Source organism: Aspergillus brasiliensis (assembly GCF_001889945.1).
Source record: "Aspergillus brasiliensis CBS 101740 unplaced genomic scaffold ASPBRscaffold_4, whole genome shotgun sequence".
In the NCBI taxonomy this organism is placed as follows: domain Eukaryota; kingdom Fungi; phylum Ascomycota; class Eurotiomycetes; order Eurotiales; family Aspergillaceae; genus Aspergillus; species Aspergillus brasiliensis.
This window is the reverse complement of record NW_027137445.1, coordinates 1,409,464-1,434,069: the sequence shown is the minus strand read 5'-3', so window position 1 is coordinate 1,434,069 and position 24,606 is coordinate 1,409,464. Positions and strand designations below refer to the sequence as shown.

The window sequence follows — 24,606 nt, the reverse complement described above, 5'->3', positions numbered from 1 at the left end:
CTTCAAAAGAAAAAGTCGTTAAATTAGGACTTCTCCCAGGGGGTATCATCGCCCACCGGGATCAACATCGTCCCAAATACTCATAAACATGAATCAGTACAGGCCATCACGATGCTACCGCAAGACATTTACAGAATCTGCTGGAAAGCACGGTTGATGGGGGAGCGCACGGTGTGACCCTTGTAGAAGTCAATGGTGGCGACGGCGCGCTTGCTGATGCCCTCAGGAGTGAACTCGAATTTCTATAGTAAATTGAATTAGCATATGCAGTGGTTGCATGGGGTTAAAACATATGTTTGTCGCTTACCTTGTAGACATCCTTGTAGGGGCCAGAGGCACCGAAGCGGTTGAGACCGAACTGCTCGTGAGCGTAGCGCTCCCAGCCCATGGTGGTGAGAGCCTCGACGGAGAGGACGGGGATGTTGTCGGGAAGGACCTGGAGCTTGTAGGCCTTGTCCTGGGCATCGAAGACCTCGAAGCAAGGGACGGAGACGACACGGGCAGCAATGCCGTGCTTCTCCTTGAGGTAGCTGGCAGCCTCGATACAGATGCTGACCTCGGAACCAGTGGAGATGAGGGTGACGGCAGCGTCAGGGGCCTCGAGGGCGACGTAGGCACCCTTGAGGGCCTTCTCGATGGTGGAAGCCTCCAGCTGGGGCAGGTTCTGACGGGTGAGGGCCAGGATGCTGGGGGTGTGCTTGGAGGTCAGAGCAGAGTAGTAGGCAGCGCTGGTCTCGTTGCCGTCAGCAGGGCGCCAGACCATGCAGTTGGGCAGAGCACGGAAGTGAGCCAGAGTCTCAATGGGCTGGTGGGTAGGACCGTCCTCACCCAGACCGATGGAGTCGTGGGTGGCAACGTAGATGGTGCGGACACGGGAGAGGGCCGACAGACGGACCGCACCGGCGGCGTAGGAGACGAAGTTCAGGAAGGTACCACCAGCGGGGATGACGGTGCCGTAGGCGGCAAGACCGTTCATGACGGCGGCCATGGCGTGCTCACGGACACCGTAGCGGAGGTAGCGGCCGGACCAGTCACCGATGTTGTACTCGGGGGGCTGGAAGTCAACAGCGTTCTTCCAGCGGGTGTTGTTGGAGCCAGTCAAGTCGGCAGAGCCGGACAGAAGCTCGGGGACGACGTCGTGGATCTTCTCGAGGACAGCCTCGGAGAGCTTACGGGTAGCCACAGCAGCGTCGGTGGGCTTGTAGACGGGCAGACTCTTCTCCCAGCCCTCGGCAAGCTTGCCGGAGAGACGACGGGTGAGCTCGGCGTGCTCCTTGGGGTACTCAGAAGCGTACTTCTGAAGGAGCTGGTTCCACTCCTGCTCCTTAGCAGCACCCTCAGCGGCGTGCTTGTGGTAGAGGTCGTAAACCTGCTGGGGAACGACGAAGGTCTGCTTGGGGTCGAAGCCGAAGAGCTGCTTGACACCCTCACAGTCGTCAGCCTTCAGGGGGTTACCGTGGACACCGCCAGTACCCTGGAGCTTAGAACCGAAACCGATGGTCGTGGTGAGACGGATAACGGAGGGCTTGTCAGTGACAGCCTGGCACTTCTTGATGGCGGCCTCAATGCCCTCAAGGTCGTTGTCACCGTCCTTGACGTACTCGGTGTGCCAGCCGTAGGCCTCGAAACGCTTCATGACATCCTCAGTGAAGGCGCACTTGGTGTCACCGTCTGCATGGCAAGCACTAGTTAGTATAACCGTGAAATAGTGAGATTAGGGCGGTGAAGGGAAGCTTACCGATGGAGATTCCGTTGTCGTCGTAGATGGCAATGAGGTTACCGAGCTTCAGGTGACCAGCCATGGAGGCGGCCTCGCTGGCAATACCCTCCATGGCGCAGCCATCACCGAAGAAGCAGTATGTGTAGTTGTTGAACAGGTTGAAGCCGGGCTTGTTGAAGACGGCAGCGGAGTGACGCTCGGCAATAGCCAGACCAACGGCGTTGGCGAAACCCTGACCCAGGGGACCAGTGGTGACCTCAACACCGGGAGTGTCGTGAGCCTCGGGGTGACCGGGGGTGATGCTGTCGAGTTGCTACACGAGCATTGGTGGTTAGAACATCTCTAAAAACCCTGGAATAGATAGAAGCGGAGACATACTCTGAAAGACTTCAGGTCATCCATGGAGACCTGGTAGCCGAAAAGGTGAAGGAGAGCATATTGGAGCATGCAGCCGTGGCCGTTGCTAGAGAAGGGGGCAAGTCAGTGAACTGATTGTTTGAATGTCAAGATGGCAAGTTGAAAGCTTACGAGAGGACGAAGCGGTCACGGTTGGCCCAGTCGGGATTTTGGGGGTTGAAGCTCATGAACTTGTTGAAGAGGACGTGGGACACGGGGGCCATGCCCATGGGGGCACCGGGGTGACCGGAGTTGGCCTTGAAGGTGGCATCAACCTAGAGGACAGTCAGTTTGGAAATTTGCCTTGAATACTTTCCCCTTCATGGCGGGATGATCACTCCGCAATCCGTAACTGGTAACAACAGTGAGCTCCGAGGAGATGCCAAAGCAGTGCTCTGTGCAGCTACAGATAGCTATTCCTCAAGCGTGGGAGGTGTTTTGTGAAGACTCCTGTGATACCAAGAAAAGGCCTTCCGGTGCCGGAGCTCTAGAGGAGCTCTCTGTCACACCGGAATCGGATGGGATGGGAGTGACCTAAGGGAGCAAGAGGATAGAGCAGGAGGAACATACCGCGAGAGTGCGGATGGTGTTAATGGCCAATTGGTCCACGTCGTTGTAACCCATGATTGCTGTGTCTGAAGAGAAGAGTGTCCGGTTAGAGAGAGGAGGTTGAATGGGGGGGCAGTGGAAAGTTGTTGGGGGGATAAGAAATGAGGGGAGGGGCCATACTATTTAAATCCAACCAAGTTTCTAGTTATATTTCTGGGATGATTCAACAAACAATCACAAAGGGGAAGAACCACCACGAGATGAAGAAGGGAGAAGATGAATGAGGAAGAGGAAGAAGAGAGAAGAGAGAAGAGAGAAAAGAGAAGAAAGGATGACAAGTGGAAGGGGGAAAAGCGAGCCAGGCAAGCGGGCGGAGTGGGATGTGGAATTGGGAAGCAGCGACCAAAACGGGTGGGGGGGAAAGGGAAGGAGGGAAAGAGGCAATGATGTCTGTGGTGGGGCACTCCTTCTTTCACCGGCTGCTCGGAGGGGAGTTGAGACTTGAGCACTCGCCTGTTCACGGCAATTTTGTCTACACCTTCTATCTGGGTCGGCTATTGTCAGGGAAATGGATTGATTGACCCTCTTAGCTGTACTTGATCTAGAGCTAGAGGATAATCGAAATGATGTTGAACGGGGGGGCAGCTGTCAAGGTGGTATAGTTAGTACTTCCTGACTGATGATGATGTTATGCACAATGCCCCTCCCCCGCTGCCTGAGGCAGGGCGGCCCCTCCGGAATTTCAATGCAACCTGTTCCAGCTCTCTCAACAGAATGTACTTGCAAGCTATAGACAACGATTTGGTATTATTGTCTAAACTACGGAGTACATTTACATAGACTGTAATTCCACGATATGTAGCAAGAAGCTCTTTTCTGTCTGCTGTCAGATATACGAGGGAGAGTAAGAAATGCCTGGAAGTACTCCGTAGTATCCCTCCGAAACGCCACCAGGGAAGCTCCCCCCTCCTCTCTCTCGACCATTACATAGTTACTTACGACATGCTTAATTGCATAGGTGCGCAGAGTGCATTGATACTATCTTCGTTCTCTCAGGCCAATTGTCTAATATCAAAGCTCTTTTGACCTGTCATATCGAGCACGTAGATCTCTGAGTTGGCCCTACAACTCAAAAAGCATAGTAACATGCTCAACCGCTACAACAATATTCCCCCGGCGGCCATAGCCCTTCGCTCTACGGAGTACTAGTTTCTATAGCAATAATCAACCACCGGCTCCTCCCAACTCAGCAATTTTCCGAGCATTATTCAGTTATTCAAGAGAGAAAAGCCCCATTAGTCAACCCCGTTGTGTTTCCTGTCCGCTGGGTCCCGGAGGACGCTGCTCCGCCAACGGGGAAGTATCACTCACTCCGCTTTCCTATTTCCCTCCTTCCCACACTTTACGGAGTCCGGTTTCCAGCCCCAGTTCCCCCCCCTCCATCAATAACCACCAACAATCACAAATAATGTAGAACTTATCTAGTCTAGCTTTCGGAGCACATATCTCCTAAGTATACCAAGTCAGATGATCTGATTATGAAGCAATAACGCGCGGCAATTAAACTAAGTATCGGTCACGCATCGTAGCAGAATTTTTCCCTTCTCTTTGCTTTTCGGAGGGTTTGCAATTCCGATGTGCTTTCTCCATACAAAGTTAGTAGGTAAGTAGATAGGTGTATAGTAAAAGGAAGGCATAGCAGTATTACTACATAGTAAATAGGCCCATGTCAGTCCCTGTCGCAACTAGAAAATCATTTCATGCAGCTAGAGTATGTGTAAAGCCTGACTGAAACGTTGTATTCTTGCCGGGTTACTGCTGCTAGATATCGAAGGTAGCTTGCTTGCTAGTTTAACTAGCTGTTGACTAGCTAGCATGGTTCATGGCCGCTCAGATCGAACGGCTTCCCTAGTTGGGCCAATCCGTGGGCCGCTTGGGGAATGCGCTCGGGACTCGGCCTCTGATTGATTCTTGGACTCGGCTGCGAGGCATGTGTACTGACTAAATAGTGGTAGGCTCGCCCTGCTCGGTGCTTGTAGTCAGATGCATCATGGCTAACTATTTCGACGGCTGGCCCGAGGCTGCGACCGTGATTTTGAAGATGATGGATGGTTCTATGGTGACTTGCGGGAGAGTACTTTACTATCTGCTGCCGAACAATCATGTGCGGGATCGCCATACTGCTATACTATCTCTTGGCAGGTGCATGTGATTTGATTCCTGTCGGATTCAACAATCTGATACTCTGATAGGGAGCAAGCATTGCCTGCCATCATCGTTACAGCTTGGACCCATAGGAAGGGAAAGGGAGGGGCAGGAAACAACAGCAATGCAAGAGACGGCAATCACCTGATTCACAAGAATATGATTGATTACTACTTACAACAGACGTACTTGAAGATCCATCATTCACGATACTATATACTCAAACATTATAGTGACAAAGGGACATGACACGACCCACGACAGACACTCGTTGTAGTAGGTGCCAAAAGGAAACCGAGACTCCCTGCACCGACCAAGGTATCACAAATGAAACAGATGGGAAGAAACAGCAAGGTGGATAGGAAAAAAAAAAAGAAAAAGAAAAAAATCTCATAATTGTCCTCCCGCTTCACTCCTACAATCCCGAAAACAAAAGAAACTCCATCGACACCCAAAGTTCATTGCGTTCATGAAATAATGCTGGCGCTCCAAGCTTGATAGCATTCAGACAGCTAGTCGTCGATCCCAGCCGGTGATCAGCCCAAACTCATCGACTTCGTCTTCTACTGCCGGAATCATCACATTCCGGAACGAGCCCAAAAAGTTGGCCTGCTCTTCTGGCGACAGCCGCATGTCGTTGTATGCCACTCCATCTTCTGCACTGCCTTCGTCAGAGTAGCTGAGAACACTCTGTGCTGGTAGATCCTGATTGGGTGGCACATCACTATTGCTACTTGCTGACCATGCCTCGGGTGACAATCCTTGCAGCTCCGCTTGTGGCGCGGATAACGGTGCTACCATGGGATCCCCCTTGTGGGTGAACTCAGCAGTGAGGGAGGCGAAGGGACCGCTGTCTTCACCGCACTCCCTTCCTCCATAGATCCCGGTGAAGATGTTCGAATAGCCGCGGTCCATGTCACTTAGGACGACTTCCCAGTCGGATACCGTGATGGGTCCGCCGGGGGGATCCGAGGGCGCAGAGCTCGAAAGCACATGGCTGCTATCGTACGTGGAGGGGTAGACGGTCTTGTTCGTAGACACATTTAGCGCGTTGAAGTTGTCCGGCGGTAAGCTAGTCCAGCTGGAGGACCTTATGTGACGTTGCGTGGCATTAGGACTCGCTCCGCAGATAGTAGCCCTCCGAGAGGGCGATTCTGGCGTCTCGTGGTGATTTGAACCGGTCATTCCACTCAGGCGCGATTTCCACGACTGAAGTTGCTTCTTCGGGGACTTCAGAGGTTTCTGCAGAGGCGGCGACATGTCCTGTGGCTTGCCAATCGACATGTGCCTGCTATTGTTCAAAGAAACAAAAACACTAGCCAAAGCGCTAAATTCCGCGGCAGAAGAAGACGACTCGGATTCCAATTGATCGATGACTGCGGTGAGCAACTTTTGGCTCTCCTTGACGAGTTTGCTGTCACGCTTCAGACCGATGCTTTGCCAGAGAAGACCCAGTCCTGTTGCGAATACGAGCTCCTTCCGATTGATACTCACAGAGAGACAGAGACGCCTCTCGTCGAGCAATTGAAGGATCTGGACGATATGCTTGGCTGAGTCGGAGACTGTAAGGATAGATGGTGATCGGACGTGCTCCTCGCCGAAGCAGACTGCAGGGCGGTGGATCAATGAACGAATGAAGTAGTAGACGAGTGACTAGTAAGAAGTCAGTAAACACATATGATAGTCAGATACCGGTTTTCAGTACTTACCAAAAGTGGTGACCGGCTACTGGTGACATTGGTGCTAGGCTTGTCCTGAGTGAACTCGAGGCGGAGGTGAGCGGGTAAGCCCTTCACCCACTCATCCAGTTGCTCTGCAACCGAGCGCAGCTTCGATAGGGAAATATCATACCCTCCATCAGATGGATAGATATCTTCCAAGGCCTTGTTCAGCACCCGCGAACCGGCGAATAGCGCGATCGCACTCGAGATACGGGTAGACTCGCCAGGAAGAGTGGGCAAGAAGCCCGTTTCCGTGACATTTTCATCATCGATATCTTCGGGATACTCGGTCTTGATATCCTCTTCACGCAGTAGGACAGGCAATCCTGTCAAAGCAGCGGTGAATCTGGCAATGGGTTAGGAGAGATACGCTTCGGAAAAGGCCGTAGGAGGGCCCACTCACCGATCGAGAGTATATTGGCACCAGAAAACCTTCTTACGAGTTTCTGCCACAAGAGCATTCGGCGAGAAGCGTTTCTGACTCTGATGTAGTCTAAGCTGTTGACTAAGGCTAACGGCAAGACCCCGATAGCGTAGGAGGCTTGTGTAATCGCCCTTCGTCATGCAGTACATTTGAGCGAGCACGTAGCATTGCATTGTTGCGATAGATATGTCGCTTGCGATTGATTCGAGAATCGACGACCAATTATCTTCGAAAAAGGTGGGGTCCTGATTGGTTCTCGACTGTGAAAGCCCAATAAGTTTCTGAGCTAGTTTGGCTAAATTAGGATTGAGCTTACCATTGACGCAAGAGCGGCAATGCCAAAAATCAGATTCAGTTGTGCCAAGTCATGCTTGCTGCCCTGCATAGAATCGGTGCTTGAGAGGTACTGCTCATAGGCTTTGAGGATAGTGGGTCGGTGAACAACTGGATAGAGAGGAGCCCATTCTTGGAAGAAGATGTTGATAAGCTGATCGGATACAAGCCGGGGCGCCGTGCGAATGGCCTGGTCGACACGGGAATGGGAGATGGCCGGGGGAGCGGACAGAGACTTGATCGCGACATTGGACGGTAATCGGTTTTGATCTATAAGTTTATTCGTGAAGACGTCTGAACAGTGAAAAGGGTTAGCCCAGGACCCTCTCTCAAAATGCTTCGTTTTGATTTAAAGTTTGTGTTTGGGATGAGCCCCATTATAAGAGGAAAAAGGAACGGTGAAACATACCAACAAAACCGCGAGTAGTCGATATTCCTGCACTATCAGCCGAGGTCGACTCGATAGGCGGCAACAATTGTGGGATTTGAATTACGCCCTCATCTGCATCGGGGGCGTTGGACCTTGCAGGCGCAGATGGCGACGGCGCTGCAACACTAGGTCTCCGACGCGAGGAAGGGGAGAAAGAGTGGATGCGAGAGAGCACATCGATCTTCTCATCCTTTTCGTCCAGCAAATTCTTGAGATCCCTAACTTCGGACTCCAAGGCGCGCACTCTTTCCTCCAGCGACTCGGTATATCCACGAGGGAAAGCACGGCGACTGAGCTTGTCGCTAGTTTTGCATTCGAAGCCGACATTGGCGCATTGTGTACAACAGGGACGGACGCCGTCGCAACGGATTTTCTTGCTTCTGCAACGATCACAGGCCTGGGCGATACGACTCTGCGAGCCGTTCCCGACCTTGATCACTTTCATCGGGAGAATTCCAGGCATGTTGGCTGGATGCTGTGGCGCATCTGCCTTGACGGATGGATCGGATTGGCGCCGGACTTGGTGGGGATTAAATTCGACAGGACTCTCGAGGGAATTCAGTAGTAGTTGATGCAAACGCCTTCGGTTCACCAGTTAGAAGGGTCTGGAGAACCTAGGTGAAACTCTCCGTGTAAGAGGAGCAGTGGAGATGCGGGAGTAGTGTCGAAGTTCACAAGGTGAGCGAAGGAAACCAGCGGGGTTAAAGGATTTGGGAGGAGGAGAAAGGTAGGAAAAGAGAGAGAGAGAGGGTAGTGGCGGTAAGAAACCAGTAGAAGTGAACGATGGGTTTGGTAAGGCGTGAGGATGGAGGAGAGGACCGACGGGGCAGAAGGGCGACCAGAAGCAGCAACTTTTCGATGTAAGTACGGCGAAGGTATCAGGCTTGGTAACAAATGTTCCGCGGTGCGGCCTGAGGACTGAACCGGCTCAAAAGGGGGGCTGGTGGGGCTGCCCATGTGGGTCATGCGCTGGGATGTCAGCCAATCCGCGTTGTCGACTTGCTCATTCGCTCAGCCGACAGTCGGCGGGCTTCCAAAAGTTGACTGGAAATCTTTGGAAGGTTTCGTGGGTTGGAGTAATACCGGTATGGTAAGTCTGGAGCCGCTGAGGTTATTCAGAATGAGTGACTTCCCCCCGTTCCTCGGCACTTGTTTAACCGCAGCTGATTCTCACTGAGAGAACTGGACAGTCATACTATATAAGACACACTGCGCTGGTTCTGTACCCGTCTGACCTGGATTAATTCGCTATTCCATCTACTAGTTTAGCATCTATCTATCTATCTGCGCGGGTAACCACTAGATACGACTAGCTGAGCCGAGGCGGAGTAATGCATCGGAGAACGAGGGAGGAGTACTGATGTTATTTAGTAGAGGATACGTAGTGTTCAGGAGGTGACAACACTAATTTTTTATTAAGTAGTTGATTAGTAGACGGCGACCTTCCCAGCGGCATCATTCTCCTCGCTGTCACCTTATCATAGTAATTGAAAGAGAAAAAAGTTGGCACTGACAGCCCCTGGCACCCGCGTCCACGCCTCGGTAACTGGCGGCGGCAGGAACAACTTCCACCAAAGGCAAGTCCACAGCAGACGTACTCCGACCACCGCGGCCACTAATGTATGATTAATGGCAGCGGTGCATTTAGGCCTCTATCCACCAGAGATTCCCTCCATTCAATTCCCCTTACAGGGGTGTCAGAAGGGCAAGTGATTGGCGAGCCAAAAAGACACGCAACCAGTCAGATATGATCAACGATGGTTCTCGTATTATCAAGGTTGTCTGTCCCGTCCATCGCCATATCTAATCATATCGTCACAAATTGCTGCCAAGGTCCATGGTTGCCATTTTGTTCCCCGTCCAAGGCTCCAAGCATGGATTATCGGGGTGAATATGGAGATTGCATAATGACTAGTATGTAGATGAACCATACAAAACCGACACTAGCAGAACGCAAGTGCGGTCCGGGTCTTGAAGATCACAGCATTCCGAGCCAGCAAAGCTTTGCCGGTTTCCACCGGACTCGCGGTCCGACAAATGTGGGAATGGATGGGGACCCGATGGAGATCAGTCTTGCCAACTGTCCAGACTCCAGACCATCAGACTCTAATATTACCACTCCTCTACCGTGGTTGGACAGCAAAGAACTCCCTCCCCGCGATTCGGAACCCAACTGGAACCCGGACGGTTGAATTTACCAAGTGGAAGAAGTTGACACTGAATGGAGGCGTTTCAGACAGGTTACGTATTCATCTACAAGCGCTGATCATCAGCTTCTCTATTCTCTGTCTTTTGAGAGTATAATGGACTATGATGACGATTATGAATTACTCTCATGCAAATGCATGGCAGATCTGTGCTCTCTCACGGTCTCACCATTATTTGTCTCCAATTCCAGCCCAACCAAGGTGGAGAATCCGAGCGTTTGCCGAACCTTTCCCGTTTGAGTCAGGGCCTCGTCCCCTGGTTCTGGATATGAGCTGCCTGATGCGGTGTCGCCACTGATTTCCCCCCGGCGTTCGCGGCTGGAAGATCGCGGAGAGTAAGCCCTCCTGATCTTGGATTCATTAGTTATTACGCTCGTATTCCAATTGATTGATTAAATGGCACGAGGCCAGATCGGGATCGAGCCTGCTTATTCCCAGTGGGGACTACTCGAGGATTCAGATTCAATATCACTCATATAAATGGTCCTCAGCTGCAATGATCTTTTCTTCTTCGTAATTTCCGTAGTTACCTTCTTTTCTTCTTTTCGCCCTGTCCGACGGGGATTTCCGACAGACTTATCAGCGGACTAGTGGTTATCAGTTTTAATATAACATGTCCTGGGTACTCCGAGCGCTTTCTTTTTTCATTTATGTTGACCGTGGCTCGGTGAAAGTTGTCGTGTGCCGAGCGTTTGCCGAGAAAACGCAGAGGTGGAGGCGGAAATCCATGGACCATCGATGACAGACTGCAGTCTGGAAGATGGACGTTGATTCGACAACTCCAATTGTTCCAGCTCTTCTACATGGGGGTGCGATGAACACCCGAGGCAAGTCCTTCTTGTCCCTGTTAGTGGTGGGTTTGACTAAGCTCTGCTTTTGGGGGGGCCAGTTGCAGTGACCAGCTGATGTGAGCATTCATATTGGTCGATAGTTCGGCGCTCTGCAACTGCCGTGCATATCTCACTCGATAAATCAGCTCAGGGCCAGGAAGGTCGGCTGGCTGGCTGGCTGGCTGGCTGGACCACCCTTCTCTTTAGCCAGGGTCTCCTGGCCTCTAGCAGTCGATCATGGCGGACCGTAGCTGTAGCGTCACAGCGTGCGTCAATCTGGCCCCACGAGCTGAGATCCTGATATCTAGCATGCTCACATCCCTCTGTAATGACCTAGGATGTACCTGATGACCCCTCCCTACGAAGTACTCCTACAGTAAGACCCCCAAATTACGCGAAAATTATCCGATGGATTCCTACTAATACCACAGGGCTGCAGCAACTAATCAGTAAAGATAATAGTATATTCTTAACCACTTTTTCAACACGCCAACTCAAATCTCAACCCTGAAACAGACAAATCCTTCTTTGCTAGTATGGGTCAGTTAGATAGACATACGTAGTAGACACCACCTCAGCGACATCGGCCCCAAACCTAACTCTAACTTATTTCTGGTAAATTCCAGCCCTCCCTTATCCTACCCTTGGGTAACTGAACTTCAAGCATGAATCACCGCAAACGTCATCATTGCAGTAAAGCACTTATTGTGTAAAACCTCCGTTTTGGTCCAACGAATCTAAATAAATAGTCTCGTGCCAATCCTTCAGAATTTCCCTCCCTTTCTTCACTAGTACGTAGTAGTTAACAAACTGGCATTGCCCCGAATTGTATTTTAAGTTTAGCGACCAGAACCAAATCCTTCTCGCCAACCAACCCAGGCTTTCGTTTGTCTTTTTTCCATTTGAAGGATCGGTTACCCCGCGGTGGGTAAGACAAGTTCAAACTCAGATTCCCCGGGGGGAGGGTGAGGAACTAAGGGTTTGGGAAATTGGAATCTCCACGTTTCTTGGGTGGCGATGGTTGTTGTTTCCAGTCCGTTACTGCTATTACGTAGTGCGTATTTGATTTGTTTCAATACGAGGTATAACAAAGTAACTGAACTATAACTATCATTACTTACTACATAGAGTACTACTGGATGAAGGATCGGCATGCATGGGGTTTTGCCTTAGTTTGACTGGTTGCAGATAGATAGATGGGCATGTGCTGAAAAAGTTAGTTAGTCAGAGAGTAACTTACTAACATAGTTACATAACTAACTAGTTAACTAGTTAACTGCTCGCTAGTTATTGACTAATTAGGGTTGAATGAGGGTTGGGGGATATTATTTGGGCTGAATTGTTTCATGACTATAGTGGGTTTGAGATGTCCTGAACTAGCTAGTTACTACTAGACTAGATGTAAGCAAGTGGGTGAGAGCATGATTCTAAAATCCCAATTAATTTTAAGAGAAATCCTCCTCGATGTCCCCTGATTGTTGCCCCAGGTAGGTGTTGACTGCGGGGCTTGACATGAGACTTTCCCGCTGTTGTGTGAAAGGATTGACGATTAGTATCAATTATGGTTATGTTTGGTATACTGTGTGGGGTTTACAGTATGGGGTAAGGGGGTAGCGGACTGGGGACAAGCACGGTAATATCACACAACGCACCTGGTTAACGAGATCCTCGATTGCCCGTTCCATAAGCTTGGACTCCAGCTCTCGTAGCCTCAAGACTGTCTGAAACACATACGGTTCGAAAACAGCACGCATGTCTTCATTCGCGCGGATCTCGGTAATCATCATGTCGGTTTGGCGGAGGACGAAGAATTGGGTCTCCAATCGCTCGAGGATGAGCACCACCGCACGCAGTTGGTAGATATCCCATCGGGGATCTGCAGCTAGGAGGTCCCTGAGACAGCTAGGGTCTCTTACGTCCTCCCCGTTCCAGGTGGCTTTGAGTTCCCTGCCGCCGTCGTTGGTTTGAAGAACGTTAAAGTCCAGTCCGTCTTCCTCGTTTACGCATGCCCACCAGATGATGGGACTATCCCAGGTTGTTGCTGCGGCTGTTTCTGAGCCGGTAGCGGAAGTAGATATTTTGACACCGGGTGTATCTTTGCAGAATGCTTTCTTTGCTATCTTCAAGGGATCGTCATCTGGGATGTCCAGGTCAAGAAAGATCTGCTTCGCGTCCGTTGTATTCTCATCGAGGAACCCATAAGAAAAGATCATCTCTGAAGCAGACTTTTCGTCACCATACCTTTATACCGTCAGCTTGAGCGGATTCAACCACAAGTAGCCAACATAAAGACAGCACTTACGATATCGTAACCTCCTCATCAGCCCGCAAGCCCCGTCCATGCCGCAGCTGCAATACAGCATTCCCGTCGACATCCTCATCATACAAAGCCTTGACCGTCCCCTCCGAAGCGTGATTTGCCATGTCAATACACGGAACCATTGCATGTCCATGCCGAGGCAGATCTACCATGCGTGACCGGTATAACGCATCGACGTATTTCCAATCGTTGAACGTCAGTTTCCCCGTATCTTCGTCCCACCAATACTTTTCACACCAGTCCAAACCATCTGTGCTCTGACGCAGGTGGTCAAATTCTTTCTCCAAAGAAGCGATCTTCGCATGCACAGCCAACCTCAACGAGGAGCCGCGCAAGAGTTCCAACTCCTCTTCACTGTAAAAGGTAGGTAAACATATAACAGACGGCATATACTTCATATATTCGGTCCAAGGGCTTGATAGGCCAATCTGGTGGCGCTCATGCGCATAGTCCGGGCTAGAGTGCGTGAGCTGGACGAGAAGGAAGATCAATATGGCGCCCCTGGCTGTCTGTGTATATCAGCATAGGAGTAAACCCAAGCTCATCCGTCTCTCCATAGGAGCCATGAAAACTGGTATCTGCTAGGTCGAGATCGGTGTATGACTGGAAGATAAACCTACTCTTCCAAAATCCCCGACAGCTTCTAGTACCTCGCGGAGCTGTCTATCCGATTTGGAATATTCCTCAACAAAATCGAATGACAGGACCAAGTCAGACGGTATTCGTAGAAGTATCTCCGGCTCTACCTCACCCTCCCCTGCAGTTCCACTAGCTTTTGCCTCGGTTGAAACAATTGCAGACCCTTTATCGGTCCCATCATCTGCTTGCAATTTGCGGAAAGCGATACCGTTGACTGAGACACCGTTGAGCTTTGTCCACGAAGACAGCGTCTCGATTGGGTAGTATTCGTGCCTCATCTTGTTAAAATCCAGTTACGGGGCGTGCCTTTTGCAGTAGCAATTGCATACGCTCACTATGAAGCGAGCATGCTCCAGTCTGCGACGTACAGGTCAGGTGTTTGTTGTTCTTATCGATAAGAAAGTGGAGAGCTACCTCCGTGCCCTAAGCCCTATCACCGTTGATAGCAACGGTACATTGCGGCATGTAGACGTCATACAAAAGCAGTCGAGCCGGGTTCTCCAGGCGAGTTCAATCGGATCTCCGCTACTATTAATTGAGACTGCGGGGATGTTCTGACTTAGCTCGGACAGATAAGTTATTATTGCTATACCTGAAAGACATCGTGCTACGTCAATAAAAACCACTTTTTACTGCAAGGTCTACTAGCTGCCTCAGTACTACGAGCACCAACATGCCCGCCAACAGTCGCATTCAGTCTTCGGCTTCAAAGCTCCATAATCTGCTCGTACCCCGGCCTCCAACACCGTGTCTGCTTCCACTGCGCTCTATCTGGCAGCCGGCTGCGATTCATACCCCGAGAAGCGTGCAAGCGCGTCTGAACAGCGGTCTGAGCAAAGACTGGAAGGGGACTGGGGCGGAGGATCATGCAGTTGATCGAACACAGAAGAGTGATACCACAGACCCAACAACGGATGCAGCAGCTTCTGTGATGCAGGACAGAAAGGAGGGTCAGGGTGACGACGCAAAACCTCAGGGAGCAACAGAAAGGGGAGGTAGTCAGCATGGGAAGAAGGCGAAGCAGGAGCATCCGAAGGCACCAGAGCCAATTATTGGGATGAACGATGAGAGAGGCCATGTAAGTGTCAATACAAAACCCATGCAAGCCTATAGATCCGTTGTAAAACTCGCAGAGGTTAGCTTCTTGGGACAGAAATGGCTAACTGGGTTTGCTTTCATAGAAGGGCCATTAAGCCCAGGGTCCTATATCGGTGGTTGAAAAGCTCAAGGGCGGTCTATATGGGAATGGGAGACGCTAACTTGGAGCTATATCATCTCAGTACTTGTTTCATTATCATGTTTGACTGTACATAAAATCTTGAATAGCAGGATCTATCGGCCAGGTTTAAACGACAGCACCTAAGGATAGAAGGGTTAGTTTTGGAGCATGCAAACGAATTTGAACAGGAGATCCTACATCATGCTTTCCTACTTCCACTATTTCGTCCTCTGAGACACGGATGCCGCCGACTCCTTCAATGTAGGAAATGGGTACGTCGCCCATCACCTTGCGAGCAACGTCACCCACAGTGGTATTCCTGCTCGGCGTTAGAAGGTCCGGTTGGGGCACCACAGGTTCTATATCAGGAAGACTCACTTTCCGACAAGAACACAATCACGGAACACAGCTGTTCCGGCACCGGAAGAAAAGGTGGAGATGTTGCGAACGGGGAAGACCGGCACAAGTCCCAGCAGCTCTGCAGCACGCGAAAGGCACTGGACAACTCCTGTAGAACCGAAACGATAAAGCACCATGTCTTTCAAGTTCTCAACGCGCCTATGTGCATGTTAGCATGGTCCCGCTAGAATGGCGTATATCGTGTCTTCGTACTGTGTGAGCTTCTCGTCCATCTCCTTGAGGCCGCCTCCATCGGGTTCACCCATCTCGATGAGATCCTCTCTCGTATCTAAGAACTCGCTTCCTTCAGTGTACTTGATGTATCCCTGTTTTGCTAGCCTCCGAAGGAAAACTTCTGAAATGGCGGAGCAAAGTACGATTGTTTGAGGATCTTGCATCTTTGCGATTTTGCTAATGTTCTAAGCCCACAATGTCAGTGACGACAGCAACAGGGATCGACTTTGGATAGATGACCAACCTTGTCTGCATCCGGATGGTCGATTTTGTTTAGGGCGAAGACTGTAGGGAACTTCTCTGCGATAAATGCTTCAACAACTTTCTCAATAGTCTCATCAGACCACTCCTCGAGAGGCTCCTTCAGCCCCATCCGGTCCAGGCATCGAGCAACAATCGCATTTGTACCTCCGTAACCAGAGAATTGGGCTTGCAAGGTGTCCACAGCCGTAGCCTCTGACACTGGTTAGTAAGGAAAGAGGTTTCTGGTTGTGCTACCATCAAACTTACTGACTGCAACGTGCCTCCTCTTGATGGATCCCCTGCAGGGCATTAGCCTTGGTTACGTAGCACCTAGCGTGCAAGCATACCATTTCTGCATAAGATTTCCCAGAACCCAGCGGACAATTTCCGACCTCAGCCATTCGATATCCTGTGAAGGATCGTATCCTCGGGTAGCTTTGCCTGTATTCGTAGAGCGACATCAGTGGTGTCGTCCCGGAGGTTTCCATACAAAATCGATATCCCAGACCTTCTGCATCGGTAGTTCCACTAACGTCCACAACGTGAATCAAAGCATCGGCGTGACGCAAGTCATCCAAGAACTTGTTACCCAGTCCACGCCCTTGGTGCGCACCTGGTACAAGACCTGCGACATCGAGAAGTTCGATCGGAACAGAGCGCCGTCCCTCCACACATCCTCCATAGTTCGGCTTGCACTTATCGGAAACATTGAATCTTTGACAGGCGCATTCTATCTGGAGGTAGCCAATGGCACGTTGAGGGTCGATGGTAGTGAAACTGTGTTTCGCCAGTCAGAGCAGCTCTGATAAACGGTCCATTACGGCGTCTGAAGGACGATATCGATGGTAGGACGATAACGGCAGTGGGATTAAACATACGGGAAATTGCCTGAAAGTGAAACATGTCATATAAGTTTGTGCTCCGACACAATTCACAGCGCAGAGCTTTAATTAGCTTACCAACTTTGGAAGACGCGTCTGTCAGACTATTTAATGTGGTTGATTTTCCGCTGGATGGCTACATGCCCCTCAATTCGATCAGCGGCGTCTTGTATGAGGGGTAAAAAGAAACCCAGACCTTTCCAACCAGCCCAATTAACGGATCTCTGGGCATCTTACAGAACGCGCAGCAAGTCTAAGGTATATGAGCAAGATAAGGACGACTTAAGAGAAAATAATTTCAATCTGTTCGCTGGAGCATTGGGGAAATCATTTCTGCATCAGCGGGGAGACAATCAAATTCTGCCATCCTCCCTAGGAAGGCGGTCTAAGGACACTGTTCCCGATCGAGACCCCGATAGTCCCTGGCTCTGAACAATATCTCCTCGACGAATTCCCGATCTCAGGCACGGACAATGGCATGTTGGACGATACCAACGATGCTTGGGGCCGTCACAAAACCCCGCGGTTCAATGCTACATCTGCGGTGTGCCGTAGCCTACGCATTCTGTGTTAGGCATCGCCGTCCGTCCTCGGATTGACAGTCGCCATTGATAGTATCACATTTTCTGGAACAAACAGAGATCAAGCCCAAGTTCATATTTATACTGCCTCCTAACGCTAATATCGGGAGGCCTGTGACTCTTCGAGTAAGATGCCGAAGACTTGTCTCACTGGCCTACACTAGTCCGAGTGTAAACCAAACATCACCTGCATCAACCAACGAACCTATAACGAGTATACACACGATTGAGTCTCGGCTGAGATGTGTATGCATTATGATCGGAGAGCATGCGCCGTGTTGGCTCCAGTGCTGTGTGGTAGTCTCATGCCTCTTCCGGCTTGTGCATCAGTAGCGCTTGAGGATTGTCGAACACCAAAGTGGTACGTCACTAATCAGACTGGTGAAGATGCCTGCTTAGCATGTCTACTCATCTCAGTGAGTATTGACTCCTCTCAGCTGCATGGTGATGTCCCTGTATTCTATCTTCAGTATCAGATCTGATATGGCATCATCGGCGTGCTGATCCTGCATCTGGGGCTTGGCTTAAGGCGACTCCTGTCTCTTCACCGGGGCGACAATAGAGGTGAATATGTAATAAAAATGGGTCAAGAAGTTGGAGGAATGAGAAGGAATGTAAGATTCCAGGTACACATTACCAGATATCTGCTATGCGGAGAACTGTCGTGTCGTTATTGTCATCATACATCAGCCAACTCCAAAGGTCTCAGGGGACGCTGTTTCACCGTCAACTGCTGTTAATCCCTCATCCAATAGAACAGTTTCCAGAAAAGACATGTCTTATTAGCTCATAGTCTCCATAATCGAGTGGACACTGTAGCCCCAGTGATGAAGGGGTCAATGATGCTGGGTTGGTTGCAAGGCGAACCAAGGTGTAGCCGGCTTGTATGACGTCGTCGTGGCCAACGTCACCAGCCACGCTCATCGGTTCTCGTCCACTGCCAACTACATATTAAAGGTACGTTGATTCCTCCTGAATAAACTTAGCAATCAATCAACTCAACATCCATCTTCACAAGCAACCTCACACATACCAAGTTACAAACTTCTCTCTACTACCACTTTATCTATCTCAAAACAACTTCATCAAAATGTCCGAGCAGACTTTCCACACCACCACCCAGGACCTCCGCAAGCCTGAGTCCCATGCCTCCCATGCTGGAGCTGGCAACACTCCCAAGAACTCTAACATCTCCGCTATGAAGGTAATTTCTCACTTGACCTGATATACTTTGAGCATATACTAATGATGAATTTCAGTCCATTGTCGACCAGAACAACGCTGGCAAGCAGGCTCAGATCGAGAAGACCAAGGCCAACCTGCCATTGCCTGAAGATCCCCCTCGTGCTAGCGACTGGAACTCCATGGACCAGAGAACTGTCAACGTCGGTTCTGGCGGTCGCGAAGGACCCGTTTCGGGTGAGAACAACAGCGCCTTGAGGGAGCCCGCGACTGCAAGCAGCAGTGTCCGGGTATCTGGGGATGAATACCACACCAACACACAACCCATGAGCGGTGTCGGACGCCAGGGCAAGGATAACCTTGAAGGTCTGCCCCGGGATGCTCTTTACCGGTAATTTGTGATATTATGATTTATGTCGGAGGGCGTATTGACTACGGCCCGAGTTTTATGTGTACTATTATGAACGAGCATTTAATGATCAAAATGGATGTCCTATAACTACTACTTATACCCTTCTCTTGCTAGTGTCAGAGTTACTTCAATTGTAGATGTACACATTGATTTAATAGTTAGCAGTCTACTACTAAATGTAGCCTGGAATAGGTTCTCCTTTGCGTACTACAGTAGATATATATGTAGGGAACCCAAAAAAGCATGAACGGCATGTGTCTGACTGATCAGCTGCGTTAAGAGGCCAGCTACCAATCAGTGTGCGGAATTCCACATATTCTTGCTCCTAACTTATGGTGAAATTGCCTAGTCTCCTCAGTATGTTACTAGGAAAGTCATCAATGAGTGATAGACAGTACTACTAAACCAATACAACATAGCCGGTCCAATCGGCTTGCGGACAGAACTTTATTGGAACGGCACATCAATCACCTTACAATCTATAGCTAGAGGAGTAGAATTATTTCATGAACCATTCAGCTCCCATGTATTGAAGTCATATCTTTTGGCAACAATAGATGTATAGACTACAGAGAGACCAAAACCAACAACCATGACGTCATATACTTAAAACCACCAGCAGAATCACCAAGAAGCCAGCAGACCACCGCAATTTCGATCGACGCAATAGATAGAAACAAATCATCATAGCACAACCGCAAGAAAGTCTCATGCCCGATTCGTCTACCGGAAATGGCAATCAGACATGTGGAGTGGACCCGACCGAAGTTGTCTGGGCTCCCCAAAACGGGCACATACGGCAAAGGGGAAGGGGTGGCAGGAGTCTAGACGGCGGGTTCCCCTGCAGAAACAGCCCAATTGATCTGGAGACTGGAATTCCTGGCTTCTGTCTGTCTCTCTTACGATCGGTCAATAGTAAGTTAATTGACGCCACAACTGGAGCAGATACTGCTCGTTGACGTACCTGTTGGCTTGTTCTCCGTTGAATTCGGTGGGCTCGTCGTAATGTCAGTATGACATCATGCGCTGCGAGCAACTCAAGCAGCGTTCAGGCTCGGGGGTTGACGCCATCCGTTCCATTTGCTCACTCATCGTAAAGTATATAGATGGCTTGTCGTTGCGGTTGTTGGATGGGATAGCAGATTAAATTCATCTATCGATCAACCACCTGCATAAACCGAGTAATCCAAATCATCCTCGTGACGCTACTTTCCTATACTTCATATAATATCAGTAACAACATATCACAAACAAATTCCGCCATGGATCTTCAAGGACAGCCCATCCCCCCTGGCCAGAGAAGCACTAAGGTATGCCGTTTCCCTCCAACATTCCCCCAAAGAAAAGCAAGACAAGTCAAATTGACTCGAACAAAGGTCACCTCCGACCCCGAACGCAGAAACAACCCTATCCAGGAGCCCTCCGGCCCTATAACCAACGACTCCTTGGCCGCCGAATCAGCCACTCAGGGCGGTGCCTTCTCCCAGAACCGCGGAGCCCAGCCCATGGGCGTCTCCGCAGGTCAATCCACCGTCCGAAACACCGACACCAGCGCCGCTACCAAGCTCGAGTCCAACGCCGACACCCAGGGTAAGTATCCCGAGGGTCTAGGCGGACAGGGAAACTACCCGGGCGCTCACGTTCCTGAATCCGGCTACGTCGGTGGCCCTACTGCTGCTCAGAAGGAACTCGGTATCGGCCAGGGCCAGTACCCTGCTTCTCAGAAGCTGTCTCAGCAGCAACAGTCATCATCTTCTGGAGGAAGAAGTGGTGGTGGTGGTGGTGGCGCTAGCTACTCTCAGCAGCAACCCGCTCCGGCTAGTGGCAGTGGCCAACGCAGCCAGTACAATGCTGGAGCTGCGCCGTCTTACGTTCACGATGTGACTGGTCGCTTGGGTGATAGCAAACCCAAGGGTACCAACCTGAAGGAAGGAGATATTCCTGATGATGCGCCAAACGCTAGCTGGACTACTGATATTGGTAGTGAGAATGACCCTGGTCGCTTGGCGCAGGGTGGTTTCCAGCGTAAGACTGCGGAGAGTGGCCCTGCCGGTACCAATGCTGGTAGACAGAAGGGCGTGGATGACCAGCACTGGTACCAGGCTTTGCAGTCGGACCAGAGGGCTTGAATGGGACTATTGATGGATGATGTTACGAAAAGCAAAGCGCGATCTTTTAAAATTATCGATCTTCCCTGTGTGTAATGTTTTGGGGCTTGGAAGGGATGGGCTTATTCTTTGGGAAGGACTGCGTCCTTCTGTCTTGTATTAGTGTATCTATCTAGATGAAATGAACAATCAGAGACTGAACAGATCATTTATCATTGCTTCTGTGTCGAATAATCAATGTAGCGCAACGCCTGCCATGATGCACATGCTGCCCTAAATGGGAAAAAAAAGGTAAATTGTCCAAGATACTACAGCCAAATCCAAAGAGTTGTTTATATAGCCGTGACTCTCACGCTGGGTTCTATACATCCATATCAGTTACATTGTCTTCGCCTGTGCTGATTTAGGCCGGAGGTAGAAACGCCGCGAAAAGTACACCTTGCACAGCAGCATATATCACCATGTACTGAACAATAATCTGCCAATAACCATTTTTGCCATTGGTATTTCCCTCCAGCTGCTGCTTCCGTGCAGAGGGACCAATGTACCTGTCCATAATCAAAGTTGCTGTCCATATATACCACACTGGATAGCCAGAAGCTAATCGTGTGATAATTTGCACATGATTACAGAAGAACACCATAACAGCAAGGATAAACTGTGGAGCTGCCAGGCTACGCAATAAACGACCTGTCAGTTGGCCGGTCGGAAAATCTTGCTGTGTTGTATTCGTAGGCATTTTCTTTCGACCCACACTGCGTGTCCACATAGCAGAGCACACCAACATGCTCAACATTGGACTAGCCAATGCAAATAGCGGTATGTTGGACAGCGTCCAATATCGAAGAAAGCCATTGTCCCTGCATACGTCAGCGAGAACTTGCCAGAGGCCGGGCGATGCACATACCAGTAATGGACTTGTACAAAGCTGTAAATACTGGGAATAGTTCGATGACACCATTCCCTTGACGAGTCTTCGTGGGCAGCGCTGGGTGTGCCGCAGAAATGCTGGTAAGCAATATATTGTGGCAATACAAATCCAAGCCCCGTGCAGATACCTCCAAGACCGACCGCAACCAGGCGGCGTAACTTGGCAAAGCTGAAGCCTTGCGTGAATGAATACAGGACCCGACACGCTTCTTCGAAAAGAATTATGCCATTGAGCAGACCATTTCCACGAACAGCGGTGGATAAGCCGTACAAGATACCCGCAAGCACCAAAAGACTATCATTCATGCTGGCGGAGACGCCGCGAGTACCGAAACTTTGAGCAAAGAGAAGGGTGCCCGTGAAGCTTAGGAGAGAATATGTACTCTCCGTGCAGGGAGCTGATAGGAAAAGTCCAGCAGGCGAGATGATGTGCAGGCATGCTGCGATAAAAGCCAGCTTGCGTCCTTGCGCTCCAGGGAATATAGTGCATGCTAGATGATAGAGAACTACCACAGAGGCGGCATGAGCTGCGTGGGAAATGGCGATCCCGATGGCACTCTCCTTGAATTCATAGTAGAGAGCTCCTGTGTGCGCAAAGCCTAGCAAAGGATATTAGCCCAGAAAGGATGGGGTTTACGTAGTGTATGAGAGATGCTTACCAGGAGCCAATAGATTAATGAACTTGGAGAAAGAATAACTGAACGCCCATTCTTGCTCGAAAATATGGCCACGTCTGGCCGATTCAGTGAAGTAGATAGAATCCCATCTCGATAATTTGGTAGATATCCGCCTCAAGGTGGATGGAATGACTCCTTCTCTTTCACTAGTGTCCCGGTGCCATGGGAATAAGGTCGTGGAGGTGTCGTACCCGGGACCGGGAGTTAGGATGGCCAGGAGAAGCAATGAGGCCTTCCAGAGGAGAAAGACGGAAAATAAAGATCGATAGGGATGATGGAAGGAGTTTCGTGTAAGCCACGACATGTTACACTAACTATCTCGTTTTGGCCCCAGCTCGTTCTCATCGCTGGTCATAGAAAGTCGAACTTCTTGAGATGGTTGGTTGCATGTTCCATCACTCCGTATTGGCTTTCCCGAGTTAAGGCACACGCTAAGCCGCCTTGGGTTTTTCTTCCATATCGAAAGTCCATTCAGGCGACATTGTCTTCCGACACAGAAATGAGCAAGTCTCTCTCCCTCTCCAAGTCTCTAATGATGTTAATCCTAGAATTCTGGCTCTTGCTTACTCGTTCCATTCCTATTTTCTCTTTCCATGTCCATCATAACGTGGAGCCGAGAATGGCCCCATTAGCACCCCAGACAATCAAACAGTTTACGAAGGCTCTGATCAAGATTGGGATTTTTATTGGATACTTCCTGCCTTTTCATACACCATGTGAGAACGCCGGATTTGCAACGGACACATCATAAAAGATCAACCCAATGAACACGTCCTAAAGGCCAGACCCCGAAGACATGCACTGCCTTGTCAGACAACAAAGTGGAACTGTACAGCCATAGCAGCAAAGTGACAAGACACATAAAGAAGCCGTATAATTAAAGAAAAACAACAGAGCAAAGGAACGGTGGATTCAGAAGTCCAGCTGAAACTTCACAGGTTCACCTTCTTGGCCTCCTTCTGGGCGAGCTTGGCCAATTCCTCAAACACCTCGGTGAAGTCCTCTCCATCATCCTCACCATCCTTCTTCTTGCCCTTGGACGCCGACTTAGGCACAACCATCACAACACTGGTGGGGCGTTTCGTGGCGGCGGAGTTGCCGAGCTCAGCTCGGGATGTGACGAAGACGTAGGGGATACCGTGGTCCTCACACAGGACAGGGATGTGCGAGATAACGTCCATCGGCGAGATATCGGCTGCGAGAATAACGACACCGTTGGGAACACCGATGCTGGCATTGGCAGCGGGAATGGGCGACTTGCGGAGGGCCTTGACAACTTCCTTGACACCGCGCTTCAGGCACTTGTTCACGGCAGCTATTAAAGATGAAGTGGTTAGCATATACTTATTGAATGATAGGTAGATGCGCAGTCAATGCGAATCAGAGCAATCGTAATTTCCCAAGGCCGAAAAACCAAAACCGGATCGAATCCACACTTCATCTCGTCGAGACCAAGTACGGGTGCGGTAGAACTCAAGGAAACATATGCGGAAGATAAAAGAAGGACTCTTACCCTTCTTGACGCTCTTCAGGACCTTCTTGGCAGACTTGTCTTCCACCAGAGGGCTGGCAAATGGGACAACGGCGCCAACGGGGCGGCTGTCGACGTCCATGCGCTCGGTCTCAGCAGCGCCATTGACAGGAGCCTCAGTGGCAGCCTGGTCAAGGCCATCGAGAACCTTAGTAGTAAGCTCCTTCTCGACCGCGTCGGCGAGAGCGACCTTGTCCTTCTTCTCCTTCTTCTCCTTCTTGCTGGTCTTGGAGACGCCGTCCTTCTCCGCGCGCTTCTCCTTCTTCTCGCGCTTGTCCTTCTTTTCGGTCCTTTCCTTAGCCATTTTGAATATAAGACCCACCCAGGGAGTTGAACTGAATCCGGAAGAGGGGGAAAGAGACGAGGAGAATGGCGACGGGCGTGGGGAGGAATAGTCGTCGGTCTCGTCGAAACCCGCAAAAATTCGAAATCCAT

The 24,606-nt window shown here is 50.3% G+C and overlaps 10 protein-coding genes across 10 annotated transcripts; 4 read left to right on the top strand and 6 right to left on the bottom strand.

Annotated features, from left to right (window-relative positions):
* Window positions 1–128: 128 nt before the first annotated feature.
* tktA (transketolase tktA) lies at window positions 129–2,740 on the bottom strand (the record flags this gene model as incomplete). The annotated part of the gene is made up of 6 exons (XM_067620758.1): window positions 129–242; window positions 308–1,671; window positions 1,739–2,033; window positions 2,099–2,183; window positions 2,249–2,391; window positions 2,687–2,740. The coding sequence occupies 6 exons, from the start codon at window positions 2,738–2,740 to the stop codon at window positions 129–131; spliced, it is 2,055 nt and encodes a 684-aa protein (XP_067480810.1).
* A 2,634-nt stretch (window positions 2,741–5,374) lies between these two features.
* facB (C6 transcription factor FacB/Cat8) lies at window positions 5,375–8,241 on the bottom strand (the record flags this gene model as incomplete). The annotated part of the gene is made up of 5 exons (XM_067617522.1): window positions 5,375–6,523; window positions 6,580–6,937; window positions 6,995–7,275; window positions 7,332–7,642; window positions 7,758–8,241. 5 exons carry the CDS (start codon window positions 8,239–8,241, stop codon window positions 5,375–5,377), a joined length of 2,583 nt encoding a protein of 860 aa, XP_067480809.1.
* Window positions 8,242–12,132: 3,891 nt separating this feature from the next.
* ASPBRDRAFT_41247 (SET domain-containing protein) lies at window positions 12,133–14,121 on the bottom strand. The gene is made up of 4 exons (XM_067624525.1): window positions 13,756–14,121; window positions 13,118–13,644; window positions 12,468–13,056; window positions 12,133–12,341 (listed from the first exon to the last, which is right to left on the bottom strand). The coding sequence occupies exons 1-4, from the start codon at window positions 14,050–14,052 to the stop codon at window positions 12,261–12,263; spliced, it is 1,494 nt and encodes a 497-aa protein (XP_067480808.1). The 5' UTR covers window positions 14,053–14,121; the 3' UTR covers window positions 12,133–12,260.
* Window positions 14,122–14,447: 326 nt separating this feature from the next.
* On the top strand, window positions 14,448–14,993 carry ASPBRDRAFT_28779 (uncharacterized protein; the record flags this gene model as incomplete). The annotated part of the gene is made up of 1 exon (XM_067622559.1): window positions 14,448–14,993. One exon carries the CDS (start codon window positions 14,448–14,450, stop codon window positions 14,991–14,993), a length of 546 nt encoding a protein of 181 aa, XP_067480807.1.
* ASPBRDRAFT_73912 (Ygr210 GTPase family protein) lies at window positions 14,798–17,060 on the bottom strand. Its single transcript, XM_067629233.1, has 11 exons — window positions 16,947–17,060; window positions 16,829–16,886; window positions 16,748–16,757; window positions 16,378–16,646; window positions 16,217–16,310; window positions 16,137–16,168; window positions 15,871–16,082; window positions 15,606–15,811; window positions 15,372–15,551; window positions 15,192–15,312; window positions 14,798–15,133 (listed from the first exon to the last, which is right to left on the bottom strand). The coding sequence occupies exons 1-11, from the start codon at window positions 16,980–16,982 to the stop codon at window positions 15,107–15,109; spliced, it is 1,245 nt and encodes a 414-aa protein (XP_067480806.1). The 5' UTR covers window positions 16,983–17,060; the 3' UTR covers window positions 14,798–15,106.
* A 157-nt stretch (window positions 17,061–17,217) lies between these two features.
* On the top strand, window positions 17,218–18,147 carry ASPBRDRAFT_41244 (uncharacterized protein). Its single transcript, XM_067624523.1, has one exon. It carries the CDS (start codon window positions 17,574–17,576, stop codon window positions 17,811–17,813), a length of 240 nt encoding a protein of 79 aa, XP_067480805.1. The 5' UTR covers window positions 17,218–17,573; the 3' UTR covers window positions 17,814–18,147.
* Window positions 18,148–18,421: 274 nt separating this feature from the next.
* ASPBRDRAFT_53722 (uncharacterized protein) lies at window positions 18,422–18,908 on the top strand (the record flags this gene model as incomplete). The annotated part of the gene is made up of 2 exons (XM_067627112.1): window positions 18,422–18,535; window positions 18,591–18,908. The coding sequence occupies 2 exons, from the start codon at window positions 18,422–18,424 to the stop codon at window positions 18,906–18,908; spliced, it is 432 nt and encodes a 143-aa protein (XP_067480804.1).
* A 981-nt stretch (window positions 18,909–19,889) lies between these two features.
* ASPBRDRAFT_41242 (uncharacterized protein) lies at window positions 19,890–21,241 on the top strand. Its single transcript, XM_067624522.1, has 2 exons — window positions 19,890–20,235; window positions 20,302–21,241. Exons 1-2 carry the CDS (start codon window positions 20,188–20,190, stop codon window positions 21,052–21,054), a joined length of 801 nt encoding a protein of 266 aa, XP_067480803.1. The 5' UTR covers window positions 19,890–20,187; the 3' UTR covers window positions 21,055–21,241.
* A 195-nt stretch (window positions 21,242–21,436) lies between these two features.
* On the bottom strand, window positions 21,437–22,944 carry ASPBRDRAFT_194492 (DUF409 domain protein; the record flags this gene model as incomplete). The annotated part of the gene is made up of 3 exons (XM_067620757.1): window positions 21,437–21,893; window positions 21,941–22,562; window positions 22,623–22,944. 3 exons carry the CDS (start codon window positions 22,942–22,944, stop codon window positions 21,437–21,439), a joined length of 1,401 nt encoding a protein of 466 aa, XP_067480802.1.
* Window positions 22,945–23,237: 293 nt separating this feature from the next.
* On the bottom strand, window positions 23,238–24,585 carry ASPBRDRAFT_41239 (40S ribosomal eS12 domain-containing protein). Its single transcript, XM_067624521.1, has 2 exons — window positions 24,154–24,585; window positions 23,238–23,955 (listed from the first exon to the last, which is right to left on the bottom strand). The coding sequence occupies exons 1-2, from the start codon at window positions 24,473–24,475 to the stop codon at window positions 23,573–23,575; spliced, it is 705 nt and encodes a 234-aa protein (XP_067480801.1). The 5' UTR covers window positions 24,476–24,585; the 3' UTR covers window positions 23,238–23,572.
* Window positions 24,586–24,606: the final 21 nt, after the last annotated feature.

Coding starts and splice junctions, on each gene's coding strand:
- ASPBRDRAFT_41247 (XM_067624525.1), bottom strand. CDS start 14,052: ATGAGGCACGAATACTACCCAATCGAGACGCTGTCTTCGTGGACAAAG. Junction 13,645..13,755: donor CTGTCGGGGATTTTGGAAGA/GTAGGTTTATCT, acceptor TGATATACACAG/ACAGCCAGGGGCGCCATATT. Junction 13,057..13,117: donor GATGAGGAGGTTACGATATC/GTAAGTGCTGTC, acceptor GACGGTATAAAG/GTATGGTGACGAAAAGTCTG.
- ASPBRDRAFT_73912 (XM_067629233.1), bottom strand. CDS start 16,982: ATGCCCAGAGATCCGTTAATTGGGCTGGTTGGAAAG. Junction 16,887..16,946: donor TAATTGGGCTGGTTGGAAAG/GTCTGGGTTTCT, acceptor AGGGGCATGTAG/CCATCCAGCGGAAAATCAAC. Junction 16,083..16,136: donor GAGGAGGCACGTTGCAGTCA/GTAAGTTTGATG, acceptor AACCAGTGTCAG/AGGCTACGGCTGTGGACACC.
- ASPBRDRAFT_41244 (XM_067624523.1), top strand. CDS start 17,574: ATGTGTATGCATTATGATCGGAGAGCATGCGCCGTGTTGGCTCCAGTG.
- ASPBRDRAFT_41242 (XM_067624522.1), top strand. CDS start 20,188: ATGGATCTTCAAGGACAGCCCATCCCCCCTGGCCAGAGAAGCACTAAG. Junction 20,236..20,301: donor CTGGCCAGAGAAGCACTAAG/GTATGCCGTTTC, acceptor ACTCGAACAAAG/GTCACCTCCGACCCCGAACG.
- ASPBRDRAFT_41239 (XM_067624521.1), bottom strand. CDS start 24,475: ATGGCTAAGGAAAGGACCGAAAAGAAGGACAAGCGCGAGAAGAAGGAG. Junction 23,956..24,153: donor CCTGAAGAGCGTCAAGAAGG/GTAAGAGTCCTT, acceptor CATCTTTAATAG/CTGCCGTGAACAAGTGCCTG.